This window comes from Lichenostomus cassidix, chromosome 4 (assembly GCF_008360975.1).
Source record: "Lichenostomus cassidix isolate B80296 chromosome 4, HeHo_3.0, whole genome shotgun sequence".
Taxonomy (NCBI): Eukaryota; Metazoa; Chordata; class Aves; order Passeriformes; family Meliphagidae; genus Lichenostomus; species Lichenostomus cassidix.
Genome location: NC_139484.1, coordinates 27,994,156 through 28,015,902, shown reverse-complemented (window position 1 = coordinate 28,015,902; position 21,747 = coordinate 27,994,156). Strand labels below are relative to the sequence as shown.

Genomic DNA, 21,747 nt, shown 5'->3' with positions numbered 1-21,747 from the left:
ATGCTAGCTACAATACCATCTAATTGTAAGGCTTTCTAATCTATGACACCAGAATGCAGAGCTTAGAACACTACTGACATTTGCAGTACACAGCTATTTTAAAGCAGGCACCTCCCACAGATCAATTCTTCAAGAAGCAGCCTTAGCAAGATCATAATTTTACAGACTAGAAGTACTGCAAACCTTAGAAACACAGATTATGCTGACTAGAAACTAGGAAGATTATTATTGAAAAATGAAAAGAGCAATAAAATGGCACATGAAGAATCCTGACTTCCAAATCTCTGGAAATCCAAGAAAGGTATCTTCACAGAAGTGTGGGCAGAGTGGGTGGTTATTGACTCCCAATGATGAGTAAGCACATTCCTGTAAATGCAACCTCTCTTGAACCCTCTTGCAGAGTCAGTTCTTAATGACTCACCAAATTTGACACATTCCCGTCCAGTGGGAAGGTGGCTTTTAAGGGAAGCCTGCATCCAACACTGCCTGCTCAGCAGCAAGCTGAGAACAAGCATGTCCTCAGGGCAGAGCTTCAACTCTACCCATTGCCTGGCTGTGTTTGGAAGGTTCTTAGCAGCTAAGACTCTTCATTTTGTTTATTTTTCACTAGCTTGCCCCACGGTGGTATAAGTAAATACTGGTAACTGGAAAGACAGGTGCAGTGTGCACTGTGCTTGAGAAGCAGCAGATGTTACAGAGTCCCCTCCAGAGCTGTCTTGGTGGGATGATACCTGTATAACTCACCACTGCTCTTAGACACACACCTTTTGGTTTTTTCTGTTTGTTTTGCTTTGTTTGTCGTACAAGAAAGATATTACTCAGAAAACTTTCCATGTCTTATCTCCTTCAGTGGTAGTCCAAACCACGATACCAAGCCTTATTCAATTGTTGCAGAAACCAATTCATCCTGGACTTCTGTCCTCTCTAACATTTATCAAAAAAGAACCAATGACTAGCTGAAGGTCAAGTTAAAAATAAAATGAAATCATGCACATATGCCACCTCATCTCACGCTTTGAAAGTGAGTTTGTTTACTGACAGCAAGCCAAGAACTGATTTTGTTACTTCTTTAAACAGACATTTTATATAACAAATAAAAGCTTCTAAAAAGTGAAGTATATCCAAGTAGACCCATACAGTGTGGTCTACTGAGCATCATTAGTTTAAAGTCAGGAGGACACATCTGATTAATGATATTCACACCACACCATACCTTCTGTTAATCATCTGGAGAAAAGGAGAGAGGTAACTAGTAAGTCATTCCACCCACCCCTCCTCTGGGCATGGTTAACATTTACCTTTGGTGAGCAATTCTTCCGCAGCATCAGACATGTCCACACGAAAAAGCAAGTACTGCTGAGCCTCCAGGAGAAGACCTGGAAAGTCTTTTTCAATGGAAGCAAAATGTTCAATCTTATTTTTCACAGATGCCAGCACCTGCAAAATAAAACAGTAACAATTACTTCTTCCTCCTTTGCTCCCAGTGTAGCCACAGACTGAATACTCTGGCTTTCTGAACATGCATTAAAATAGAGTTCTGACAAAAGCTATGGTTTTATAGAGCTTCCAGTTCTTTGCACAAATGTAATTAAAACATGGAAATTAAATAAGAAGCTCTCAGACAGGTAGGGAAGGTACATGTGAAACTGAAAGGAGCTAATGTAAGGTTTAAGGAGACACCAAAGACACTGCTCCAGTAGGCATGGCCAACACCTGTGCTAAATACCTGATAGAGAGATCGCACGCTGGGCTGAAACACCATGTTGGTGTTGAGCAGAAAGGAGCGAAGAAGAGGCTGTGGATAACTTGCCAGCTGAGTAATAATCCCAATAAGCAGCAAATTCACATGCAAGGAATTCTCCAGCATGTTCTCCAGCTTTGACAACACTACGCTGATGAATGGTCCTGCAAGAAAATAAGAAGGAACCAGTGCTTTTGTTTTCACAGAAGAAAAACTGTAAGATTTTCAGAAAAAGGCATTTAAAGGGAATTTTGACCATGATAACCAACCAAATTAGACCTCTCACACACTAATTAAAGACAGCAGGGAGAAAACCCAAACTGTAGCAGAACAGACAAAGCAGACTTAACAGAGGTGTTAAAAGCTTTGTGGTTGGCAGCACATTTGCTACCTAGACAATTAGTTTATTAATGGCATATTTAACTTGTGTGACTATTCTACTTTGCATGTGCCAATAAGGATTTAGTCTAGGACATTACATGCTACTACTCTATTCCTCTTGAATAAATTGGAATGGTACTACTAGCTCTAATGCAAGTAGAATCTGTTATTTTTTACTCTTCCTGTGCCTGATTTCTATGTAAGGACTGAGCAAAGTAAATTATGGATAGCTTTCTTGTCTTATAAAAAAACTGGTGTTCTAAAGAAAATATGAAAATGCTATTCTAAACATAAAAATCAAGCTGTGATAGTCCCCATCACAAGAAAAGGCATTTTCAGTACGGCAAACAGTCACACAAAGCAGGGAAGACAATAAAATAGATTTATAAACATAATTGCTGGTAGACATAGGCGTTATTATATAAATGTCACCAATAAATAATAGCTTTAGTTTGTGTATTCATGCTGAAGGACAACCACTGAAATACAGAAGCATTTACTATGAAGTACATGAACCCTTAGTGCTCAAGCCTAAGAAACCTTTGCAAGGCTGAGAATGACTTCAACTAAATATTATACTGTTAGACCACACAGCTGGGGAGATGCTTGAGGCAGCCTCTATGAGTGACCTAACCACAAGTCAAGCCTTAAAAATGTCCCTTGTCCACCCACAGTCCCACCACACTATTCTAGTTGCATAAGAGCTAGGAAAACCATACAGAAGAATCCCTGGATGATTAACAGTGCTAAGTTTGAATATCCCACCCTCCAACCTGGCAGAAGATGCATGCCATGGGCATTTCTAGGGTCAAGCAGGTGGCCATAATCCAAGCCCATTCCAGCTCCCCTCAGTTTGCACATGGCTCCCATCCAAGCTGGCTGGGCACACTGCAGCCCAGTTCAATGTGCTGCTGGAAACTGCGGCACAGGCTAAGGCAGTTCTGGGCCAGTGCAACAGGAAGGATCAAATGAGGAGTGCCCCTGTTGCCATTCCACTTAACAGAGCTCCACTTAAGGCTGGAATCTGTCATGCTTTACAGCAACTGTAAGTACAAAGCAAGCACTCCTTCCAGACTCATGTCTCAATGCTAATGCTGGCACAGCTCCACTTGTAAGAGGAAAGGTGGGAGAGCCACTGTTGACAAGGTTTTATGTGGCTGCTGCCTTTCAACCACCTGACAGCCATCAGAGCCCAGTGGAGCAGCCTGAAACCCTTTTGTTGAGACACAGTTTCTTCTGTCTCAACATAACCTATGGCATTCAAGGTGACATTTTCACAGAGCTCCTGAGGGGAGCCCTGCTGTATCAAAAGGGATGGCAGGAGAAGGAGTTGAGATGTGTCACTGTTTCTCTTCTCTAGGTAACACACTTCAAAGCTGAGTAGGTAAAGCTGTACTTGTAACAACTGCTGCTTGCCATTGCAAGAGGTTACCAAATACATAAAAAAATTTCTCAGTGATAGTATGACTTTTACCCCCAAAAACTTATTGAAATGAGAATCAGAGGATGTAAGCAGAGTTTAGAAGCCTTGTACGAAATGGGGTAATTAGATGAGAAACCAAAAAATTACTCCTTTCATGGCCATGAAGTCAAGCACTGATACATGGAGAGGGAGGGAGCAAATTATAAACTCCTGTTCCTGAACATCAGAGCTGAAAATAGGGATGATAGTGTTTAACACTTTTACAGTGGATGTAAGACACTGAGAAAATATTTTCTTCACAGATCCATAGGCCTGAAGAGAACATCTTTGCACTGCTGACACTTACTGGCTGTGGGAAACTTCTGTCAGGTTATTTGATTCTGCAGAGAGAGGCCTCATCCCATATCGCCATCCCAAAACAGTAAAAGCAGTAAAACTTTATCAAACACATCTACAAACACAATACAGCATTCCAAATTAGATATAGAATCACAGAATGGTTTGGGTTGGAAGGGATCTTAAAGACCATCTAGTTCCAAGCTCCCTGCCCTAGCCAGAAACACCTTCCACTAGACCAGGTTAGTATCTTTGAAAGGCCTCCAATTTTAGCATTTCCAAGGTGTTGTTATGAGTACACCTCCTTACATGTAACCACTAAGATCTCCATTAAAGCAAGGTAAGGAGTCTAAGAGTAAAACATATTGCAGAGGGGTACCACACATCTAGGCTTATTGTGCTTAGCTTTTTATCTTCATTTTCCTTAGTTTTGGGGTTTTTGTGGGTTTGGGTGAGGGGTGGGTTTTTGAAAAAGAACAAATGGAGGGAGGGACTAGATGAAGAATGAGAGACAAAGACAACATTTTTGAGCTACATTTGACAGCAGATAATGGGAAACAGATTTGCATGCAATTAGCTTCTGATACAAGGAAATTGCCACCACAGCAAAAATAGCAAATTAATTGAAAACCAGACTGGATCTTTCAATTAAGAAACAGTGCCAGGCATTCTGGCCACAGCTGACCAGAAAGGGCTGCTTGTCAATGAACACATGTTTTCCCCCTCCAAATGAATGAGAAGCCATCTTATAGAGGCTTTGTTTTGAGTGAGAAAACCTAGTACATGATTATTTTTTATTATTTGCATTACTCCAGTATCTAGGAGACCTAATTAAAGGCCAGAGCCTGCAGTGCAAGGAGCTGTACAAATACAGATCAAAAGCCCACTCTGATCTCCAGTAGTAATGTCATTCCTGAATAGCTTGGATAGCCAGCAGAGACCAATCTTAAATTGCTGCCTGGCACTAGACAGAACAGCATGCCAACAGCGAGGGCAGGCCTGACACTGGAGAACAGGAAGCCAGGGCAGAGCATGGAGACAGGCACGCACAGACACGGCACCAGTGCTGACACCTCGTGCTACGATGTGGAATAGCAGAGAGAGGAAAAATGGCACCACGATGTCGCATCCATCCCATCAGAGATGAAAGTAAATTATTTACCTAGGCTCTGTACATTAGAACAGCTATTCCAAACACCTTTCAACTGCAAAAGCTTCCTCTGGAGTGACAGAGCTCTCACATACAAACAACATGACCGCTGCTCAATGTTTTAAACAATTACAAAGAAAAAGCAGTCAGAAAAAAAACCCTGAAAAAACTACCATTTGTTTTCACCACACTTATGACTCTCCTGTATTTTCACATTGGATCTCTCACTCTCTTTGGAGTGGTTTCAGCTATTTGGGCTATACGCTGTTTAGTGCTAGGACTCTTCTTTGCTCTATGCTTGTGTTGTGTGCCACACAGTGTGATCTCATTTGGCTGCCTTTAGTCAGCATGCCTTCCTATATTTTTTATGTATGTAATTAACAGGACACTCCACCTGTAAATGGAGCACTCTGGCTCCTGGAAGAGTGCTTGGGAGAGATGTCCTCCTTTGGTCCAAAGGGAGATGATATGCTCTCTGCAGAAGGGGTATCTGCTGAGAAATTCTCAAAGTCTTCCTCCTCCTCTGCTGGAGAGACAGGGTCAGGAGCATCCAACTTCTGCTCTTCCAAGCTTGCACTGTTTGGATCCAGTTCCTTAATAATTCTGTCATACTGTGCAATGAAATCCTCACCATCTGTGCTCAGCAGTTTTACACTTAAGTTACAATCTGCCTCCTGAGAAGAAATCTTCAACTCTAAGTCTGGCTGTGGATCAATCTCAGTCATTTTCTGGTTTATTTGTTCTCTCATTACACCTTTAGTTGAGCTTGAATTTGTCTTAGTGTGCTCATCCAAGTCCATTTCCAGCTGAGTCTTTGCAAGAGACCCGTTGACTACTGTCTGGCTCTGGACCTTGTGTTCTCTGGCTACATTTAAAGCTTTCTCCTTGGAGCAGTCATCATCCTGAGTATCCTTCTGGGCACATAACCTGTAAACCATAACATCATCCTGAAAGTCTGACTCCTCTATGTAAGAGCCTTTGATGAGCATAAGAGCATTTTTTTTCATTTCTTGAATGTGTTTTGGTGGCTCTGCAGGTGGCTGCATTTCTGTGCTTCCCAGATCATCATATGGTTGTGGTGAGCTCACATTAGAACCAGGAGAAATTCCTGTGTCATAGCTATCATCCCATTCTAGCTCCAGCTGCATCTTCTCACTGAATGGAGTTGCTTGAGCAGAGCTACATGTGCTAGGTGTCCTTTGCTGGAGGCGAAACATGGGGTGCTCTACATCTGTACTGTTCTCCTCTGCAAGTGTCTGGATAAAGGTGTCTGGGTCAGGATTTACTCCATCATACAAGGCAGACCAAACCTTACAATCTTTCAAGCACTGGATGATGGCTTCTTGAGCTTCCCCCAGGTACTGCAAGTAGCTGATGTCCACAGCCCTTCCATATTCCACAATGCAAGCAGATTCAGAAGAGCATCTACCAGGATCTGGAAGTAAAGACTCATATAATGAGTGGTATATCAAATTTTCTCCAGCAAGGCACCCACTAAGACATTGCAGGTAGAGGCTTTAACCATCCAATAAGGCAGGGAGACCAAAGCCTAATTGGTTCAACACAACAACTCATAAACACACGACTTTTTCCTATTGCAAAGACAGAGCTGTAACTCAAGATTTCTAAGAGAGCAGCCTGCATTTAAACTTTAAAGCAGCAACTGCTTTGAAGTGCCCAGAGTTGCTGCCATGTATCTGTACACCATTTTCATGAATACATATTCAACCTGGATAGCTGTTAAAATAGACCTGGACATATGGAAGGAATTAAACTTTCTAGTCCAGGCTTCCTTGCCCTCCCATTTTTTTCCAGGACCTCCCATAAGGTACTACCAGATCAAGCTCAATCAATGACTTGGTCTTCCCCTGAGCACCAGCTACCTTTAGTTTGTGCTGGTTTTGTCCATAGAATATAATCTTTTCCTTGGCTTTCAAGTGTCAAAGTGATTCCAGTGGAGCAGCAGAGCGGCGTCAGGGCCAGCAGTTTTGCAGCAGATACAGAGTAACAGTCTCTCTCTTTCACAGCACGGCGCTGGCTCAGCATCATGTGGTTGCAGGGGATCAGATACCTGAAATAGCAGTGCCCAGCATTAGTTTTCATCCTTTCATGTTAGAGAAAGCAACCACATACAGAGTTCCCTTCCCACCTTCCTGCCTTCTCAAATGAAAGGAACCAGTAATAATAACATTTAGAGTGATCCATTTTCTAAACCTCTCAAGAGCATGAAACCATGACTCTTCATATTGTGACGCTTGGTTTGATGAGGAGCTGTCGAGCAGAGATAGAAGGCCAGTTGCATCTGAACAGGGAATCCTTTGCAGGTGGGAGCAAACCTGTTGTAATAAAGTATGGAAGGAGTATGGGACGAGCAGATGTCAAAGGCCAGCAGGATGGTTTGGTCTGACTATGAATGAGTTCTGTCTCAGAATCCTCAATTTATTTGTTTCCCTGGGAAATCCAGAGAGGCAATTTGCCAGGCAAGCAACCAGATACAAAGGAGAGAAGGGTCATCCAAGTGTTTTACCACAGTAGATCAAGACTGAGCTCTTAGGCAGAGGAGGGAAAATACTTGAGGAAGCTAAGGAATAGAGAAAGCACAGTCTCATGTTGAACTTCTGTAGAGCACTTTTGTTTTACTTTTTAAAAGTGCTTTTGTAAGAGCCTCAGTGTTAACTAGACCAACAATTTCCCATTTAAAATGCAAATAAATTCTAAAGGATTCCCTAAAGAAACAAAAAGATCAACCACAGCACTCTAATGCTAGAGTGGTGACATACTTGTATTCACAGTGGTCCTAGCAGTATTTCCAGGCACAACTGACAGATCTATAGGGAATTTCACCTTAATGCCTGTGTGTGGAAAGACAGACAGTATCTGGAACACTCATGTGATCTACAATGCTAAAAGCCCAAGTCAGTTACACCAATATTTTCAAATAAATAACCAGTTCTCATCTAATAAACACAAAAATTTGTAAGTATTTTGAAGCAATGTATAGATTCACAAGTTAAAAACAAAAATAATCACTGCATTTAGTACATCACACAATCTACCTACAATTGTTCAGGAACCTGAAGTATTCTCATTGAGAGAGGAATCAAAGAGGCGGAAAACAACAAGAAGGGTGGGAGCTGCAAGCAAGTACATAGGTCTGTATCACAGTGCATAATACACTAGAGAAAACATGCAGGAGAGAAGAATTATGCATTTAGAAGCAGGGAATAAGGAGTTCAGAGTTGATAAATATATTCTTAGCTTCTCTCACTTTTACAGAAATAAATCACAAGAAAAATCTCTTGCTCTGGAGATCTCAGGATGTAAATCACATTTCGTCAGGTCTGGTAGACTTTTGTCAGGATCATAAATATTCTTATCTCTGTAGTTGCTTGAATTTCTGCTCTCTTGGAGAACTCCCATCCAGCTCTGCATCCACAGACAGAGATCATATGTCCCACAGTTAGGATGAAGAATGGGAAAAGGAGTTTGGGCTTTACCTTAGAACTAGCTGTAACATCACATCTTCACAATGCAAGCCAATGAGCGTTCTGAACAATGCCAAGGAGACCACACAGAGCTGGAAAATGATAAACGTTGTCAGACTTTGATCTGGAAATTGCATCTTTCCAATCTTCCCTGCGTACAACATTACAAAATGACTCTGCCAGAACATCATGCTTTATAAGACACTCTTAGAATGGTATTTCATTTCATCAGCACCCTGTGAGTTGATTTTTTTTAAGTTGTTTAGAGCTACACATGTAATATGTTACATTTTAACAAAATACAATACAGACTTTTCCTTCAAATAAGCTATTAAAGAAAGCAGTCTTAAATATTATTCAAATTTATTATTATTTTAAGCTGACTTAGCATGAACTGAACCCTGTAACTTCCAATAGAGTGTTTTAGTTTTTACCTCTGACACAGAATTTGAAGCAACTAAAGGTCTTTTCCAAAAAAAAGGTCATAAATCACCTCAGGTTCCTGTTGTTTAAGGTATAGGGAATGGTTAGTGTTCTGCTTTTCAAGAAGCTGACTGGTTGAAGAGCTTCCCAACAAGCCTTTGGAAGAAGTCAGACTCTTGCATGAAAGGTATGTTTTAACCGGGGGAGGGACAGAGGAGAAAAACAGGAAATCTCCTTTTCTCTGTGAAATTTGCAGGGAGTCAAGTATAACTTTTCTTCATGCCATGAAAGTTCAAAAACACCTCCTGCTGCCTCAAATTATCCTGTATTCAAGAAATTTCAGTTTACAGGAAAATAGTAATCATTAGTGTTTGCAACCATTTGCAAATCTGGAATCTTCTGAATAAATAAATCTAAGTTTATTTTTGTATTGTGTAAAAAGACAAGATTTTAAATACACTCAAGAGAAGAAGAGGATAGTATTTCTACAAGTCCTTTCGGGCACCTGTCTGTAAATAAGTTTGGTTCTGTGAATTATTAATCAGTATTTTCATCAATAGTAATGTACACAGCTTTTGTGCTATGTTTGCACTTGGCTGAGCTATACTGCAGAAAACTCCTTTAGCATCACAGAACCATTTTGGCTGAGATCCTGAGTTGCTCAGGGCTGCAGAATTCTTTACAATTCCCACCTCGTTCGCCTATGGAACAGTAATTAATGATTAGCAGAGACAACAGCATTTGCATTTTGTTGACAGAACTGTTTCAGTTTTCAGAGTTAATCCACCTTAGAGATGCACTAACAGCAGTATATATTGATATTTGCATGCACTTATATTTCAAAACAATTTTCAGATGAAGCTACTGTCCCTAATACACAAATTTAATGCACATGCTGGTGTTCTGGCTTCTCTAAAACATTATTGCACATTCTAAGCATTCACTTGCACTAAAATAGTATTCTTCTTAATTTCATCCATGAAGCTGTGCATCACCCAAGAGTCAGCCAAGGCTGCCAGTCAAGCAAGGCTCAGAAGGGTAGTCCAGTGCAACAAGTGCTCATTTTCTCATCCAGAAGACCCAACTGCTGGCAAAGCTAACTATTCTCTCTGGCAGGCAGCTCTCCAGCCACTGTGGTGCACTGTGCCTAGGCTGAGAAGAGGCTCAGCACAAATCTGACAAATCTGACAAATCTGAGACAAACCCTACTGCACAGGGAAGTGAAGGCAAACAGAAGGAAGCAGCAGCCTCATCACTTGAGCAAGAAAGCACATTCTTTTTATCAAATAAAGCAGGCAACATTATAGTCAGGTAAACATGCTACAGTAATACAGACTAGACTCCTGAGAAATACATCAGTGAGGTCACAGTTAACAACTGGGATCCATTTGGAGACATCCTTGGAGGGCTCCCATTGTTTCCCCAGATGGACTATTTGAAAATGCTTGTTGCTTGGCAAAAATCCAAAAATCAAAAATTCTCCTCACCACGAGCATATTTATAAGTCCCAGGGAGACTTATCTATGACAGCGCTAATCCAGCACTGTTCAGAATAAAAATGCTTCCAAATTTACCTTCTATCTTCTAACAGAATTCAGACTTCCAGAGCCCTCATCTACTTCTATCCCACTTCCACATGTGTGAAACAACCTCACAGGTAAATCAGCTTTGTATAGTGGTTGCTAAGTGTCATAACACACACACACACACAGACACAAAACAACTGAGATGGTGGAGAAATCACCATTGAGTGGAGGGGACAAAATTCCCAGCTAAACAAGTACCCAACTGTAATATATGAAATCTCCTGTTTAAATATTGAACCTACATCCGTGCTGAGTATTGTCTTACCCGGAATGGTGTGTTGATTCTGCTGGTAAGTGTATCCAGGATATGCACATTCTCATGTCGGTGCAGCAAAATAAAACGAAGGAAAATCTTGAGGAGGGCTGGCTCTGAAACGCTGCGCAGGAAGAGATCCAGGTATGCAGTAGTAGTCATCACTTCCTCCACAGTCACCTGTATGCAAAAGTAATGTAAATGCAAACATAAATATTCCACAATAACACACAAAATATCCATCCATCCTCTGTGATTGTATATCCAACAAAGCTCCCCATCCATGACACTGCCACTCTCACATTTGCCTCGCTGGCATTTTGAGCCCATGTCTTACCTGTCTTGCATTCCCAGGAAAAAACATCCTCCCTTAAACTGACACCCCAGATCTCACACATACTGAAAATCAAAGAAGCAAATCATGCTAGAAAGATCCACACCGCCTTCCTGCCCATTTGCATCCCCTTTGCACCACACTTCTGTTATCCCTCAGAAGCATTTTTAGATGTTGTGAATGCCTGCATCTACCACTTAATTAAAAATAAACGTCAGAGCACAATCAACGTACAGTACAAAGTCATGGTCATGAAGCTTTAAAGAGAAAATCCCCATAGATCTCCAGAATTTTGTCATAACTTTCCTTTTTATTTTGCCACAGCACTATTCGACATTTTACTCAATGTTTAAAAGGAGTATACATACAAATATATTCACACATAAAACCCAACCCAAAATTTTCACTACTGACTATTAGTAGATCAAAATAGAATTCACGATCCATGTGACATTTGCATACCATAACCCACGCTGCTCTGCTTACTGTAATCCCTTGGAGATTATCTATTCACAGTATACACTGGCAAAGCACAGAAAATTCCAAAACCCACCTCTGCACCACGTACTGCTCTTGCAAACTCAGCGTTTTTTAAATAGTTACCCAGAAACCTAATAAGCTTAAGTGCACAAAGATAAACCCTTAAATACAAGAATCTGTCTATATGAAAGGAAGTATTAAACATCTTTTGTTTACCAAACTTAGCTGGATAAATGAAAAGACTGATTTTATTAAAAAAAGAAAAAAATCAAAGCTGTCACTTAAGACCTAAGAGGATTTAGAAAATAGTCAGAAGGGCAACATTTACGTAACATGCTGTAAATATTAAAATCCCTGTTCCATTATGCTGCATGTTAGCCATGTACACAGTAATGTCATGATGCAAACATTCTCTTTAAAGCATTTAAGATCACAGGCTGCTTCTGGCTGGTTACACAGAACATAGGAATGGGGCTCGCAGCCTGCAGACCTTATGGAGAGAGAACCTCTAAAGCTAAGGTCAGCGAATCACTCTCAGTCTGAAGCTTTATTCTAATATTCATTATTAATACAGTGAGATACTAGTTCATTCTGGCATTAGAAACAAAACACCTGTGAAGTAGCAACAGTTGAATTTTTCATCAGGAAACAGAAGCAGTTCAGCTCCAATCAGAAACTTTTTTTTTCTTACAATAGTTTTGGGGACTTGTGCTATAGAAACAAATGGCTTTCTGATGGAAGCTAGTGTCGTCCTAAGAAATGGCTTTTCTCACCTTTTTTTGTTGGGTTCCCTCCCCCCTTTTTTTTATAGCAGTGAGTGGTAAAAAGCAAAGCCTAAGGAATCCATCATGTGACATCATTATGACACCATACACTTCATAGACAAGTTTAAACTGTCTGCCAAGGAAAGGCCAGACAGAAGTAATACATCATTATATCTCCACGTCACTTCTTCATCCTTTACGGGGAAAAAGAAGCACATTCTTGGCTACAAGTTTCACCAACATTTGCTGACAGAATGTATATGTATCAAATACTGAAGCTGTACGTGAAAGCAAGAAAAGCCAGCAGATTCACAAGGGCAGCGACCTTTTTCTAAAACCCATACTCTTTGGACAACTCATCCTACATTTCTATCAGCAAGAGAAACCCACATGCTTTTTAAAGTGCCTAACATGAATGAAACAAAGAGCAGAAGAAGAAGAAAGCCAGCTGGAGACTAGAAAAGAAATGCTACATTCTGAGAGCATGTTCAGTGCTCGTAACAGCTTGGGCACTAGTAATGAAATGAAATCATGTTTAATAGCCAACACTTCACTGATACCACTAAGCAGAGCTATAAGAAACAACCAATGATTAATGAAGCTCTAATAGTTCACACAGGAGTTACTTGTAATCTTGTTAAATCTTAATTTTTTGAAATGAGGGGTTTTGTGCAGGGTACCACACTACACTTAATTTTTATTTCTTCTTGGGAAAAAAGTTGGTGAATCTGATTAACCATTTTCCAAGAGAGAGAGAAGATGACTAAGTTTTGTCAAGATTTAAATGGATTTGTCAGAATCTTCTTCAATTTTCAGTGAGAACACACTGCCTTATCCACAACACTCCTTCAAATTTCCTCAATAAATGAAGCTAAGGTCTATTTTGCAGCTCACTGTGCAACACTCAAAGCAGGCAAGCTGAAGTTGCATGAGCAAATTTAACGCTCTCACGTTCCAGAAGTTCCAGTGCTCTCTCAGTGTGCCTTTGTGTACAACTTGTCCCTACAAACCAGCAAGGAGATCAACCTTCTGCTTCCTTGCCAGAGCAAATGAAACAAAAATATTGCGTTGGGGCACTTAAATGCAAGCAGCTTAGGAAAAAGATCGATTAACCTGGCAAGCAGATGTCTGTGCTTTTCCAATTTTATGTTATTTTGCCACCTTGCATTCTGGGTTTGCTTCTCCCTTTTAGCATATCTGACGGTGAGAATGTAGCTTCTGAAGATTCAACGCACCTAGAGAAGTATTCAAGAAAGCCAATTTTAACTCCACGAGGCTAATTTTCCCTTTACTCTACGGGATACATTAGTCTGCTCTGATTGAGCCTCTGGAGAACAGACTCTTTTTGCAATTAACTAGAGAAGGACGTTGGAGAAATCAGTTAGACGAGGCTAAACCCAGCCCCAGCAAAAATCCTTTTAACTTTGCACACCTTCTCTACAGACTGCATCATACATAAAACATGGAGTGTTGAAAGTGAGACTGGCTCAATTTGTGCAGTTATTATTGAAGATCTCTGTTTTCTACGATACCAAAGCCATGCTATTAAGCTTCATTCAGACTACCTGCTGGCTGTCTCTTCTTAAACAAATGTCTCATGAGGCAGATTTGGGGGAAGAGGGAAATAATTTCTAATAAATTCAAATCAGTACTCAGATAAACAACAAAAGAACAAATGTTCCCAGAGAACTCCAAACAGGTACTACCCATGTCAAGTATGTCCACTACAGTCAAATCCTGAGGCAGCTTTACAAAAACTGTTATTGTAAACAATGATTAAGTATCATTTGTCCAAGTAAGCTTTTAGCTACTAGCCCTCAGAACTGAACATCTTTGAAAAGATGATATAAAGCAAGTCAAAACTTACACAAATCTGATACTAAATTTGAAAATTCTTCACCTTTGATAATTCAAATGTCATGAAAAATAGTATAACAAAGGGAGCCTAATAAAATCAAAACATGGTAGCTTTCTAGAAAAGCCTTTTGTTAAGCAATTAAATTTCAGGCCATGTTTTTGATAAAGGTATTTCAGCAGTATTAAAATCCACCACTTCCTCAACAGCAAAAACAGAAACCAACCAGTAGCATCCCCTGTACTAGATACTTTCTGCTAAAGGATATTTCTGTTCTTAAAATAATAGTATTAAAAAAATACTAATAAAAAATCATGTCCATTGCATTAATCAGACCACTACTCCACAATTTTTATTTTGATTATCCACAATTGTAACAATTAAAAGTTGCTGGATTTTTTTTTATATACATATGAAGTGTCTATCTAAAAATATGATTAAAAAAACCTCACCCACATGTTATTCTATAAAAATCAGCTGTTACAGATAATTTTTGAGATGTAAACTGCAACAAAAAGGACTGGCTGAGAGTCTTCATAGCCAGACAGATACTCGACTGGAGATTTTTGAAAAGAGAAAGCCACTTTTAGCCATGTAATACCCTTCCATAATTATGTAATAATTTTTAGCAAATCTTTTCTCGCCTCCTGTGATGACTGATTAGATGGTGAGGCAGAACACTGTAAAGAGATCCAGCTTTTACAAGTTACTGTGCCAAGTAATAGCAAGGAGCTAGAAATTACTGTCTTTGCGAGTTCAGTTTAATATATTACCCTCCCTGTTTTAGACCAATTGCTAATTCTTTACTACTGGCCATCTTCCCTTGGGAACCACACAATATATTTTCTAATTTACAGCTTCATGCCCACTTACAGGAATATGCCTATGTGATTCCTCCTTTCCATCACATATCCCTTCTTACAAGTACTTCATATTGCCCATGAAAAGACCACAAATTATCTTATTTGAACTTATCCTCTAGATCCACCCACAAGCAGTTTTAACCTGAAAAAGTTCACCTCACTGATAAAAAAAAATCCAACCATTTCCAGTCTCTTCTAATAATTTTCAACTTCTTGTCCCCTGCTTCTACAGGCAGAAGGGTTCGTGCTTCACTTCGCTGCACGATGAATTGGATCAGGAAATTGATTCAGATTAGAGCTATACAGAAGTAAAGGTGAGTTTTAACCTCAATCAGTTTCAAGCATGAACAGCTGTCCTGGCAAAAGGGAGAGCGACAAGCAGGATCAGGGACAGAGGATGTTGGGGGAACCAGAAAACCCAAACTGCTTCACCTTCCTTCAGCTTACGCTTATAAACTGCTTAGGTTATACCAGGCTAAAATTCAATTGAACTGCACGTTTGGTGTAAGAAGTGAGAGGCATCTTTACTTATATCCACATCATTGCTGGTAAAATTAAGTTTTGTAGCTATTAATGGGCTCCTGCAAAGCACAAGACTATTATAAGTTTTCCAGTGACACTTGGTTTACATGTTTTTAAGCAGCTGTCCAAATGCTTTTCAGTAAGATGAAGGATGGTATTATTCCTAAATGGGAACTGACAGTCTAGTAGGATATTTATAAAGATGCTCATTCTAATCTGTACAGTATAATTTACAGGTCATTTCTCCCTAGCTGAACTGTGTAATCATCAAGCAAGTATTATTGAATTATCACAGTAGCACACCATGTCAGAGACTTTTGTTTGGATGGGTTAGTGTGCAGTAGACTTGAGGTCCATTTGACAGAGCTTATTTGAAAGGACCATGCCAGCACCTCTGCAGAGCAATTCTGTTTACTTGGCCAACAGCGATTTTTTACACTAAAAAGCTGGTACGATTTTGCATTATTCAGACTAAACCAAGCCTATTCAGATTAAAACAAGCCTTCCAAGTAGAAAAATAATTATAACATAGTTACTAATTAAAAGCCATGTAGTAGAGCAGTAAATGCTGACATTAAAATTTTGCTTTTATCATATAATTTGTCAAATTTTAGTGCTTTCTTCAATAAATTGAAGTACCACAAATTACATAAACATTCAAGATGTTCTGAATAGCTGTCTTTGTCAACCAAATTCTCTGAATGCCAAACTAAAATGAAATTGCATGCATTTACAGTGGAAGGATGTACATAACCAATCTGAATTGTATCAAAGAAAACATAATATTTATAAATACCATAGTGCGGCTCCTAATTATCTAGCATGTGCTTTTGACTGCAAAATATATACATATTCAAGACCTTCTGAAAAGGATTTCACTTATATTTCTACAGAAGTGCTGTAACTACCTAAAAGAATAAGGTAAATAAAGAGAGTCTACTAACAAATAAGTAAAGACAAAAATAAGGCAATACAGCCTCTAGCAGAACCAGTAAAAATTACTTCAGTAGGGTTATTCTGGATTCACTCTGGGATTTCAATTAGGTTTCAACTGAGGAGAAAATTAGTCTTATTCGATTACTTAGACCCTTGTATAATCTGGCCCCAGAAGACCTCGTATTTTATTGATAGAGCTCAAAGACGTTAGTTTTGAAAGTGCAGCAGGAAATAGCCAGTGAAATATGTCACAGAATTTAATGGCATGGCTCTGTACCATTCTCTGAACAGAATTATACATTCTCACAAGTATCTTTTTCCTAAGAATTAAAAATATAGGGAAGAACATGCAGAGCTGCATAATTTTAAGTTGTAACTGACATGCCATCAAAAGTTACCAGTCTTAATTTAAGAACAGTTTCTGTCAGATAATCTCAATTTTTCTAAATTCCAGACATTTACACCAGAAAGACGGTTTGGGCAAAAATTTAAGTAATGGAAAAAAACCACCAAATTAACATTTTCTTTAGCTCTGTATCTTTACAGGCGAACCATTTTATTCCCTCTGTTTTCAAATGAATTTCTGATCTTGCACAAAGACATGCCTTCCCCTGCACCCCCTCAAAAAATTTCATTGAATCACTTTTTTTGATGTCTCAAGCAACTCATGTGTCAGAAGTAAGGGAGGTAACTCTTCTGTAAAAAGTGCAGTAACATCCAGACAACCAAAGGACAAGGCAGGGCTCTCCAGCACAGCCAGTTAATGCATATCCCCAGCTATATAATACAAATCTGGGCACTGACTACCCATTCAGCAATGTGCAGCTTTGGAAATAGGAATATACTTGTCAATCGCTCATTACATGTGTAGGTGGGATAACCCACACAAAGTGACAAGACTAGTACAGACAAGGTATAAATTAGGCTACAAGAACATGCTATATTTAGGATACTTATCTTTGAGAAATGAAGTTAGGGAGTCATAAGCTCGAGAATGTTTGGGTTATTTAAGCACATCACAGTTAATCTGCGACATAAATAACCTTCACAGAGCTCCCTGTGAAAAACAGGTTATTTCAAGCTTGCTAGCTTGCCCAATCAATTTGAAACTTCCTTAACTGGAAAAAAACCTGAACTAGAGAACTCTTCCTTTCAACTCCATACTAGCTTCTCAAGATAAAACCCGAAAAATCACACCAAGAAAAATATATTGGTCTCCCCACCCCCTGACTTTTTAATGGAAACACATCTCCATCCTCAACAGTCTCGTACCGTTTCATTCACACAGTCAACTGTGTACATAGTAAGTATCTAAAGGGAGACAATCTGCAAAAATTTTAAAAACACAGAGCTTTCTACACAATTTCATAAATGTTACAAACATTTCAAGATCACACATAAGTATATCTCAAAGTTTTGGACCACATACTGAAACTCTGAACTTCTTTTAATTAAATTCTACTTACTGAATTTTTTATGCTACTTTTATGAAAAGTCTTATTTGATAGTCAGATATTTTAAGTTGGCAGAAGAGAAGGAAAACAAGGAAAAGAAACAAGAGGCCTGTGTGGATGAATTAGGAGCTTCTAACAAATCTGAAACATGAAGAGATGGGAGCATGGAAAGGTGGCCCAAGAGGAATACGGAAAAAGTGTCTGAGTATGCAGGGAAAGGATAAGGAAAGCCAAAGCCCAGCTGGGGCTGAAGAATAGCTTCAATAGCAGAAGAAAGATTATGAAAAATGCATGCTCACTGCTGAATGGGGATGGGGATCTGGTGGCAAAATACATTAAAAATATCACAGTATTCAATCACAGAACAGTTAGGGTTGGAAGGAACCTCAGGAGATACCTAGTCTAATCCCATTCTTGACTGGAACCGTCTTTGCAAAAACAATTATTGTGAGTCTGTGTCTTGCTGCAGAGCAATTTTTTTCCTCAGATCATACCTCTCGAAGAAAAACTAGAATATAGTAAGAAAGATCAGGTTGGTAGTAATTTGCCTACCCAAGACATTCAAGAGCAGAGCCAGAAGCTCATCTCCCTTCCAATTTTTACATCAGGACTGAACCATGAGTGCCACATTGGATGTGGGATGTTAAGACCTGTGTGCCACACAAGGTCTAGGCTGACTTCCTTCTTTCCTTCCTTCCCTTGTTTCCCTTCCTATCACCAAGAATTAACAGAAACAGTTGTTCCATACCAGTTAAATTCTAGAAATAAGATTTATAAGAACACCTTAGGAACATGTACCAGTAATTACCATCATCTCTTCTTACCACTCTTTAACCTTTCACAGATGTGTCTTCCTAATCAGGTATTTATACCATGCTCCATTACACACTGTATTTGAACTCAAGCCAAAATGAATCAGAACAATCCAAACTGAATGACTGAATTAAAACTAAAATCTTCAACCACAAGTAGACTTTATGACACCAAAGCAACTTCAGTGAGTTTAAAAGAAAAAAACCACAAGATCTATTTAGCATTGTGTTAAATGAAAGAACTTCTGTTTTAAAAACTGTCATGATACATTTGGCCTCTCATTTTGGCTCTTTCCAATTTTTATTAACCTCAAGGTTAATTACAACATTAAGTCCCCAAGTGGAAGACACAATTTTCAAAGCCCACTCCTCAACTGAGCATAATGTTTTCAATGGCAATCATTTTAATGTAGGAAAAAGCTGTTGCAGCATAATTATCGTAGTGCACAGACATCTGTCCCAAAAGCAAGAGGGCAAAATATTTATTTTCTGTTAAATTAACATGGGGCACAGGACAGAAAGACTGAAGAGGTCAAATGTGCCTTGACTTACTTGATTCCTTTTGCTATGGAGTTTTGGTCTCACAGATGTGAGAGCCTTGTATCAGATCCACTAGATGGTGCAATCCATCTTCTCCATTAAAAGCATTTGAAGTTTATACGCAAGAAGTTAATTTTTAAAGAGGAAGAAGTCAATTTTAATGGTAATCAAGGAAAGGTTTATTACTGGAAGAACAAGCCACCAAACAGAATGTCAGGGTTTGAGAAAGATCTAGGCTTTGAAAGTCACCTATGGTAGCAGCCAACGTCCCCATTTTCAAGAGAAATATTATTTCACCCAATTTCAGAGTATATAAACAGAATTTTCATCAAAGGAAAGAACTTATCAGAAAGCAATCTTTAAATTATTTAAGTAACATCAACAGGGAAGTAATCAACCCAATAGGGGGTTAGCAGATTTGCTGACCGATTAGAATGGCTTTCAGAGGCATGGTAGTATTCAAAACAATCTGAGATTAGTCTTGAATACTTCAGAGATAAAATAGTACTCACTAAGATTAAAATCCATTCTGATATCACCCTTGTTATCCATAACCTTGACCTAAAACTGGTTAGGCTTTTCACTTCTAATTACAAGTCTTGGTAAGGGATTAAGTCCAGATACAGAAATAGAAAAATTTACTGCCAGGTAAGGAGGTGAACTACCTCGTGGCAGACTACAGCCTTTATCTGGATCACAGCCAAACTTTATTTCAACCCTCACCCAATTCCCAAGTGTTTGAGGTCTGCCAAATCATTGAGAAAGACTCTACATTAGTTACAACTTTCTTGGTGACTATTTACCATGAAGAATTGTGTGTGCTACTGAAACAAGTTGTGGACAAGAAAGTCGGGTACAGTGTTTCACTGTCATCTCAAAAAATGGAACAGCTGCAATGTTTTCTGCTTGGTAGACTTAGTGAAAATTAGGAGACTTTACAAAAGTAATGTATTAGTTCTCTTCTGGAAGTACTTTGTGGATTTTTACTCTCATGTTCTTATGTTTTCTCCTCAAAAGAGGTGTTCTTTCACAGGGCAATGAACACTGTTAATTCTTAGAATCACAGAACCATAGAATGACCTGGGTTGGAAGGGACCTTGAAGATCATCTAGTTCCAACTCCCCTGCCAACAGCAGGGACACCTTCCACTACACCAGGCTGCTTAGAGTCCCATCCAACCTGGGTTTGAACACCTTCAGGGATAGGGAACTGCGGTAACTGACACATTCTGCAACAGCTGGAAATGCAGCTTCTTGCAGCCTAACAAAAAAATAGTAAATAAATAATACTCTAACACTGGTGACACATTTTGCAAAGGATAAACCCTAAAATTCAAAGAAAAATGGAATTTTTTTATTCAAAGTAACACAAATGGCACACTAATACATTAGAAAACTGATACCAAACTCTGCTTTAGGAAAACAGCTCTACCAAATATGATAAGGAACTACAAAACAATGGCAACTTTGCTAAGACTAGCATAATATTCCTTGACTAAAAACATTCTCCTTGTGGTCATCTTCCTTTAGAAAAAAAAATGTTCATGGAAACATGTCTGCCATGATGAAGTGTCTGAAATGTCCCTACTTTTTTGATAAGATCTAAGTCTAGAACAGCACAAATATTTTGGTTCTTCATTATACTTAGAATTTTAAACCTTTTCAGAAATACCTATAGGTTGCTTAAGAAAGTATATGGAATGAAAAGGTGGAAAGTTAGTCTAGAAACTTACTGAATTGCATGGAAGTCACAACTGACACTACACTTGGTAGTATCTTTACACAGAGCTCTTCCATAAAACTTTTGCCTGTTATTATTTTGTGCCATGCTTGCATACGTCACTGACCTTATGGAGCGCAGGAGCCAAAACTGGCACCAAAAATCCATTGTAAATGTAATTCACAAGCTGGTTACGTATCAAGGGATGTGCCACCTGAAGAAGTGGGGGAGAGAAAGACACAGAACAGTTCCAGTGAGATTTAAAACAAGACAGGGCAGCACAGAATGTTATTATTCACTATCAAAACCCTTTCCCATTTAATAAGACATATTCATTTGTCCTTCTCACCAGCATTTGATATGATTCAGGTTCTTAACAATTGTTCCTTCGACAAAGAAACACACACACCATGTTTAATTACAGCAAGTCTGCCAAACTTAGAGAGAGGGCTTTTCAATCTTCCTGCATGCTGACAAAGATGAATGGATGGACAGAAAAGTGTGTATAGCCATGTATCTAAGCAAGATCTGAGATTCTAAATTTAGCCCCTGCAACCTTGTCAGGGTCGCTTGAAGGTGGATTCGCTATTGTTAACTTGTTCTCCTACAATAAGGGAAAGCAGAACAGCTGTTTTTCTATAGTTTGAGTAGGTAAACCAAAGCACTCTCTAGCTATTGGGTAAGAATATA

General features: G+C 39.1%; 1 protein-coding gene across 13 annotated transcripts in view; it reads right to left on the bottom strand.

Annotated features, from left to right (window-relative positions):
• Window positions 1-21,747, bottom strand: part of FHIP1A (FHF complex subunit HOOK interacting protein 1A) — a 111,039-nt gene that overhangs the window by 3,977 nt on the left and 85,315 nt on the right. For all 13 annotated transcript variants that reach the window (XM_085058500.1, XM_085058494.1, XM_085058495.1 and 10 more), the window contains 7 exons: window positions 21,185-21,271; window positions 10,791-10,958; window positions 8,529-8,608; window positions 6,915-7,102; window positions 5,426-6,466; window positions 1,727-1,905; window positions 1,299-1,437 (listed from right to left, as the gene is read on the bottom strand). In XM_085058500.1, the coding sequence (XP_084914626.1) occupies window positions 1,299-1,437; window positions 1,727-1,905; window positions 5,426-6,466; window positions 6,915-7,102; window positions 8,529-8,608; window positions 10,791-10,958; window positions 21,185-21,271 (1,882 nt within the window). The remainder of the gene's footprint in view (window positions 1-1,298; window positions 1,438-1,726; window positions 1,906-5,425; window positions 6,467-6,914; window positions 7,103-8,528; window positions 8,609-10,790; window positions 10,959-21,184; window positions 21,272-21,747) is intronic.